The 7694-nt window shown below is 38.1% G+C and overlaps 1 protein-coding gene across 3 annotated transcripts; it reads left to right on the top strand.

Annotated features, from left to right (window-relative positions):
- Window positions 1-226: 226 nt before the first annotated feature.
- On the top strand, window positions 227-5761 carry LOC110791115 (YTH domain-containing protein ECT4). Of its 3 annotated transcripts, none has more exons than XM_021995869.2 (8): window positions 227-551; window positions 1235-1297; window positions 1387-1531; window positions 1617-1690; window positions 1787-2272; window positions 2922-3470; window positions 3583-3795; window positions 4691-5761. In XM_021995869.2, the coding sequence occupies exons 1-8, from the start codon at window positions 513-515 to the stop codon at window positions 5339-5341; spliced, it is 2220 nt and encodes a 739-aa protein (XP_021851561.1). In that variant the 5' UTR covers window positions 227-512; the 3' UTR covers window positions 5342-5761. The 3 variants fall into 3 exon arrangements, with proteins under 3 accessions (XP_021851561.1, XP_021851562.1, XP_021851563.1); XM_021995870.2 differs by having other exon boundaries at window positions 386-608; XM_021995871.2 differs by lacking the exon at window positions 1235-1297 and having other exon boundaries at window positions 386-608.
- Window positions 5762-7694: the final 1933 nt, after the last annotated feature.

Genomic DNA, 7694 nt, shown 5'->3' with positions numbered 1-7694 from the left:
ATAAATTCAGATAAGTTTAGATAAGTTCAGGTCAAATAAATTGAACAGAACGCACCCATAATTGAGTAAAGTCAGCCCATACCTTGACTTTCACTGGGGCGAATATTAACCATCTCTACCTCCAAGTGTCAAACCTCAAAACACCGAAGAAAACGTTTTTTTAAAAAAAGGAAAATTTCTCAAAGCAATAAAAATCCAAAAAAACCAAAATTTCTCAAAGCAAAATTGAAAAGAAAAAAAAAGGAGGGATTAGAAAATTCGAAAGTTTTGAGTTTTGTGGTTGAGAGGGAGTTTTTTGGGGAAACAGCGCGTAGCGTCATATTTCCCCAAATCGCTATTCCTTCTAAATAATAATAATAATACCCAAAAATCAATTTACATTTCCCATCTCTCTAATTTTCCAGCGAATACCGTTGTTTTCTCTCTCCTCCTCCCCCCCCCCTTTCTCTCTCCTCTTTCTAGGGTTAGGGTTTACCTCTTCCGCTTGACGAACCATTTTCAGAGCTCCAACAATGGCGATTGAGACTCCTTTATCTCTCTACAATTGCTCGGTATCTTCTCTTTGAACTTTTTAGATCAAGTTATGACTTGATTCAGTACTTTTTCTGGTAATTTCTCACTGCTTTTTGCTTTGTTTCGAACCCCTTCTTCTCTATGTTTGTTTGTTCACGGAACTTAATTTCGTTTTTCCCCCCGGAAATTTGGTGTCTATTTCTATAGATTTTAATTGAATTTTGAGTACCTCGTAGCTTTTAGGGTTTTGAATTGTTTGGTTTTGAAATTGGCTTTATCTTTCTCCATTTCGATTCCGGGTAATTTTTTTTGGATCTAGTTGTGTATTCAAGCAAAATTGCTGCAAAATTGGCTTTGTTTAAACATTTAATTTACGTTCTTATGTGAAGAATTTCCAATTTTTCATTGTCATTTTGCTCCTTGCCTGTTTGCGAGACTAGTGTCCCATTCCTTTAATTTTGTGATTTTTTTGGTGTCGTTTAAGTTCAATTAGCTTACCTTTGATAATAATGAACTCCTTCTACTATGTGTGAAAATGATGTCTACTGTCTTTTCTGTTCAGAAGTATGCAGTCTTGATAATTTATTGCTATTATTTGTGCTGTTAAGTTTGATATTCTGGTAGTTGACTGTTGTTTTGTTTTCAAATTGTAATTTTTTCCTGTAAATGCATGGCTTATGATGTGGTTGGTGTGTGCTGATCAAGTTCCTGTTCTTCTTAGGGCGGCAGTATTGGATTTGAGATGTATACTGTTCCTGATAATGGAAATACAGACACTTATATGGTATTGTTGTCGTGGATTACTCAGTTATATAGCGATTTAAGCTGCTCCTTGAATATGTTTTCTTAGCATCTGTGTGTTTTGCTTTTCAGATGCCAGGTACTGAGTTGAACCCACGTTTATCCAGTCCAGTTATCGAAAACTTTCAAATGATGGCTAGTGATGGATCTACTGAATTTGTTGTCGATCCAAGCTTATATTATCCTGCTGCCCCCACCTATGGTTATTACTGTACAGGTATTGTGCTGTCCAATTTATGCTTTTCAAATTTCTATAGAATCTGTAATCCAATAAGGGTCTTACCAGCATAATTAAATGGCAGGATTTGAATCACCTGGTGAATGGGATGAACACCATACAGTTTTTGGTGTAGATGGTGCAGATGTCCAATATGCGGTCAGTTTATATGTTGTGCTAAGCTCTATATTTTCAGGGTTTCCATTCTTTACAACATTCTCTCTTAAATTCTGATATTTTTTCTTTTTTATTCAGGGTGCACAAACTGAAAATTTGCCTTTTGTATATTATACGCCTAGTTATGGAATGGGAGATACTCCATTCAACCCGTACAATCCTTATATACCTGGTGCTATGCTAGGGGTTGATGGCCCATTGTTGGGGACACAACCCTACTATCCTGTATCACCTTATCCCAATTCTGTCTCCTCTTCTGGATATTTTCCAGTTTTTGTCCAGCCTGGCACTGATACTGTTACAAGTAGTGCAACAGAGACCATGCCAAATGTTGCTCCATCTGCCATGAGTCGAACAAATGGATCTACTGCAAAGCGCACACATTCCTCATCCCCTGTTGCATTCTCCATGAATTCTTCAAAAGCTGCTTCCAGCCAGACACATGCACGCACAGGAGCATCACAGGGTTCAATAATTAGTACCGGAACAAGCAAGCGACCTATGGCTAATAGAAGTAATGGTTCTATTGGGTCAGTCCATGGAGCGTCGTCGCATGCACCTCAGGTATGCTTGAATGAAGTGTTTGTCTGTCTGCTATGCCGTGATAGAAAGCAGCTCATTGTTGAATGTCAGAGTTTTAAAAAGAGGATAGTTGTAGAGATGAAAATGAGTATTGTTCGATGTATTCTCAGGACTCAAAGAGCATTCATAGTCATACTAAGTTTTAGGTTTTTTTATATTGTACAATGACCAATATCCCTATGCAGGACAACTGATGAACATGTTGGCACAGATTTAATCCAGATTTTTATAAGTAGAACCTTTTGGCATTGTTTTACTTGTTTATCATGTTCTCTAGCTTTTTTTCTCTCTATCATACTCCCTTCGTCCTAAAATATTACCCCATATATTATAAATGGATGTCCCTATTTGTTTGCCCCATACATTGTTTAGTTTGTGGTCCCCACATGTCTCTCCTATTATTTAATCTAACTAAAAGAAAAATCTACCTACCTATTTGATTTTGAGTATAAATTCTTAATAAAGTGACTATAAGCATTTGGGGCAATCTTTTAGGGATGAGGGAGTATCTGAGATTTTCTATTTGAGATTTTCTATTTGAACTGTTCATCTGTCTTCTCTTTCTGGGCCTATACAATTAAATATGATGTCTACGGTTAACTGAAACTGTTGTTATCCCATATTTTAACAGGGTGGGAATGCTCCAGGCTCGTTGCAATCAACAAGGAACATTTCTTATGGGAAGCTACTACCTCAAGCTGATCAAGCCAAATTTTCATACCCAAATTTTCAGGGTGGTTTTTCAGACTATGGTTCAAGCACCAATGGTCAAGCTGTTCTAAATGACCCTTGGTCCAAATTTTATTACAGAAGACCTTCCCTTGATAGCAATGGGAACCTTGATCTGTTGGGTGAGCAGAATCGAGGGCCAAGAACCAACAAATCGAAAAACCAACTTATTGTAAAAGCCTACACCACAAGAGCTGGGAACCGCAATGCTGAAGGAAATATTGTTATCTCTGCTGATCAATACAACAAAAATGACTTTCTTGTGGACTATGACAATGCAAAGTTCTTTGTCATAAAGTCATACAGTGAGGATGATGTGCATAAAAGCATCAAGTACAATGTTTGGTCATCTACACCCAATGGAAATAAGAAGCTCAGCAGTGCTTATGAAGATGCTCAAAAGATAGCTGCTGGAAAACCAAGGGGCTGCCCTGTCTTTGTCTTCTTTTCTGTAAGTCTTGTTGTTTTTAGGTTGAAGCTGGGTAGGATATATTCAAACTGTAGACAAGAAATCTATATCGTCTCTTTTAGATTGTTTATTGAGTGAGTTGTCTTTTGTGCAGGTCAATGCTAGTGGGCAGTTTTGTGGTGTAGCAGAGATGGTTGGTCCTGTTGATTTTGATAAGGATATGGACTTTTGGCAGCAAGATAAGTGGAGTGGGAGCTTCCCTGTTAAGTGGCATATTATTAAAGATGTACCAAACCCCACCTTTCGCCACATTATTTTGGAAAACAATGAGCATAAGCCAGTGACTAACAGCAGAGATACGCAGGAGGTATGTTATGTTCACTATGTATATGTGCATACCTTATTCCCTTGTTCAAGCTTTAGGAGTAGATTCATGAGCTGGTACAAAGTTTTACTCTGGCCATATATGCTTTTCTATTTGGCATGTTCCCGTATGATCGACTTTAATTATTATTTTGCAGAGTAGATGCTTTCTGTAAGGCAATTTAAACGGTTAGTTGATTTTTATAGAAAGACAATTTTTTAGTTTGGATTGCTGGCACGTAAGTGGACAGTAGGTACTATGTCTTCCTAGGTTGTACCCAATGGTTCTGTTTTTTAACAAGTGGCATAGCAAGTTACATCACATGTGGATCCTTGCATTTTGTTCGTTTGGTTGTTATAATATCTCAAACTTATGGGGTAAACAGTTAGATTTGTTTATGAAATTAATTGGAAAACCCACCTTGTTAAAGTAGATTTTGACCCTTGTAATGTTGTCTAGATAGGGAAATCCAGCAAAAGGTAATTTGGGGGGTTTATACCCTTGTATTATATGGTTTGGCAGATGTTAATGAAATTAGGAAGTTACGATTAAATTTGAGCTTACACTATGAAAACCAGGGGAACCTAGCATGGCCTAGTGGTTGAGGACTGAGCGCCTGAAATCACTTAAAAATGATAATGTTCAGCGTATAAATAAATCGGGGATTTTACTATGGAGCTGCTACTTGATTCTCCAGCAGAAGTTGGACATAAATGTTGTCTCAGCTTCACTTGCCATGTTAACCCCTGTACTGGCTTCTGAGAAGTTAATGGTGATTGAAAGATTTAGTCGTATGTCATATTGATGGTGCTTTGCTTACTGCTTTTTAAGAATCTAACTTTCAATTGTTTTTTATGCTCTGCCTAAAACTGTTTTTTTCCCCTAATGTTGTGGGCAGATAATGTATAAGCCTGGCTTGGAGATGCTTAAGCTATTCAAGAACTACACGTCAAAAACATCTCTTTTGGACGACTTTATGTACTATGAAAACCGACAGAAGATTATGCATGAAGAGAGAAGTCGTTTATTTCGCCGGGCTAATGGACATGTGCATTCAGTTGAGACTCCTCTCAAGCTTAATTCTGCAATTGATCATTCCCAAAAAGTGGACGAGGTTGGTACCTGGGTTGAGAAAGGTGTGCAGTCTAGTAATTCAAGTGGCTTGAAAACAGTGATTAGATCTTCGGAGGCGTCTTCTAGTGGTGGTCTTCATGTGTCTGGTGTTGCGAACGTGGTGCAGGATTCCTCGGAAGTACAGGTTGGCAATGTATCTTCCCTGAAGATTGGTTCATTATCAATCCATCCTAAGACTAGTGAACGGCAATCTCTAGCACCTGCTGTTTCATCTGCTGCTCCTGCTGCTGCTCCTGTTGTGCCTAAAACTACTAACGCTACAGCTAACGTTGTAACAGTAGGTTCTATGCCTATCAAAGTTGATGGAGCCAATCTATCATCTGAAACTATTACTATTGGGACCATCGCGCTTGATCCAAAAGCATTGCAGCATGGTAAGGTGGGTGGTTCTGTGAAAGGGGGTATACGAAAGTAAATATGGTTGGAGTGATAGTGATGTCGAGGAGTAATGTGAAGTGTCTGGGTCCCTGGGTGTCTATAATGTGGTTGATGTCTCGACATTGCTGAGGTTTTAGTTTTTGTTTCTGTCTTAAGGAGTGTACCAATACCCAAGTCTTGTGCCAATATTGCAATAGTTCTAGGAGTTTTTCTTTATTATTCTCTCTGCACTTGTTTCTTAATTTTTTTGTTGGGGGGGATTTTGTTGAGGGTACGGTCGGTTGGATATTGATGTGGACCGTGAGGGTTTAGGTTTTGTTGATGGAGGAAGAGGTCCTTTTGGGTTCCACCTTTTGGCCATTTTAAGTTCTCATACTTGATGTAACAGCTAAAGTTCTGATTTTTATTGGCAAAATATTGCTAATGGTTCCTGTTAATTTCGATTTTCTAATTTTCACAGCTTCACAAAACATTGTACCTGGAAAAGAACTCCAGTTGCAAATTTTTCTACAGAAAAGTGTGTGCATGTATGGCAGTATTATACGGTTTTTATCTACAATATGCACAAATACTCTATCTGCAAATACATTTGCTCAAATTGTGCATTATTCTGAGGCTCATCTCAAATACTATTGCCAGTTTGAAATGCACAAGGATAAATAAACTAAATACGGAATAAAGGCGATCCAAAAGTGATTTGACCTAAAGTCTACTGAAATTAACTGACATCTGATTCGAATATATTCGCGAAATAGCCAAACCAAAATTGACCTAAACAGATCCGTTGTTGACCCAAAATTCTATTTAACATTTGAATTGAAGACCCGAGCCTGAACCGATAGCAACACTAGGAGACCCGTACCGATTTGCATCCTGTAACTTTTAACGGAATCGAACCCGCATCCGATCCGTTAGCAATCCGAAAATCGACTTTACACGATAACAACCGCAATCAACCGGACCTGATAAAACCCAATACCCGATTTAACCTGAACCACGTCTATCCGAATTCGAATTCGAATTCAACCGAATTGTTGTCAATCTAACCCGATTAAATTAGATATCCGAAAATAACCCGACTCAAGTTAAGCCGTTAAACGAAAGTAGCCCAAGTTTTTTTTTAAAAAGTACCTGATATAACCCGAATCCTATTCAATTACTCGTCATTAATACATACTCAAGTTAACCGAATTTAACTATTAACTAATTAACTCCAACTCGATACATGAAGATTTATTCTATGTTTTATTTTATTAAATAATTTGGAGAATTGGAGACAAGGTAAACGAAGTAAAAAAAAACTTTATTTGACATGAAAACATAGAATAATAAAATGATCATGCTATATCGCGAACTCGAGAGTCACTTGATTAATAAAACACCAAATTACAAACTTAACTCGATCTAAACTTGAATCGCAAACTCAATCCGTAATTGAACCGAATCCGAGATACATCTTATCCGAACTTGACCCGAACCTGAGACTCACAGACCCATACTTGACTCGAACCCTAGACTTAGCCGATCCGAACATGCCCGTACCCAAAGTAAACTGATCAAATTGTACCTGGATCTGACATACACCCGAGTCGAACTCAATCCAAACCAAATCAAACAGATAAAAAACCGTTTTAAACCCGAAGCAGTTCCAACCGAACCCGAGATAGACCTGAACGGAAGTTACCTGATTCGAAACCGAGTTCAATCCGAAACAATTTATGACCCGTCCTCACCCAAATTAAAGTTATCCAAACTGATCTGAATCGACCTGGATAGACATATTGACCCGACATTAACCGATTTTGAAGTAACCCAAACTGTTTATAACCGATCCGAGGACTCGATTTGACAGTCCCTGTAGTACTTCAGTAGGTAACTCATGGACTCATGGATCGTGCCCTGGTGGTAAGGTTGGTTATGAGGAGAGCATGTCTACCTTGGACGTGGTAGACTGGTAGGCGCACCTGGAATCGAAAAACGATCCGATTGACAAATTCGTTACCTGATTTTGACCTGAAAGACGACCCAAAATTAACCCGGAGCTCACATTGATCCAAACTGAAACCAAAACAGACACAGATTGATTTAACCTGAAATGAGCTGATATTCGAACCGAACCGAACCGACCTTCAACTGAAGTAACCCAAACGGAAAATAACGGTAAAATTTGAATCAACCGAAAATTATTCGAACAGAAGACCAGAAACCAATCCGAAATGAGGAACTCAAATCCGAACCGAACCGAGCAACTAAATGACACAACTTTTAAAACTTTTTATATTATTGTTATTATCATCACCATCATCATCATTATTACTATTATTAACCATAAATTTCATTTATAATCACATATTGTCAAGCGTTTGGACTCAAATACTAGTTACTTTAAT

Source organism: Spinacia oleracea, chromosome 3, assembly GCF_020520425.1.
Source record: "Spinacia oleracea cultivar Varoflay chromosome 3, BTI_SOV_V1, whole genome shotgun sequence".
In the NCBI taxonomy this organism is placed as follows: domain Eukaryota; kingdom Viridiplantae; phylum Streptophyta; class Magnoliopsida; order Caryophyllales; family Amaranthaceae; genus Spinacia; species Spinacia oleracea.
This window is presented reverse-complemented; position numbering and strand designations above follow the sequence as displayed.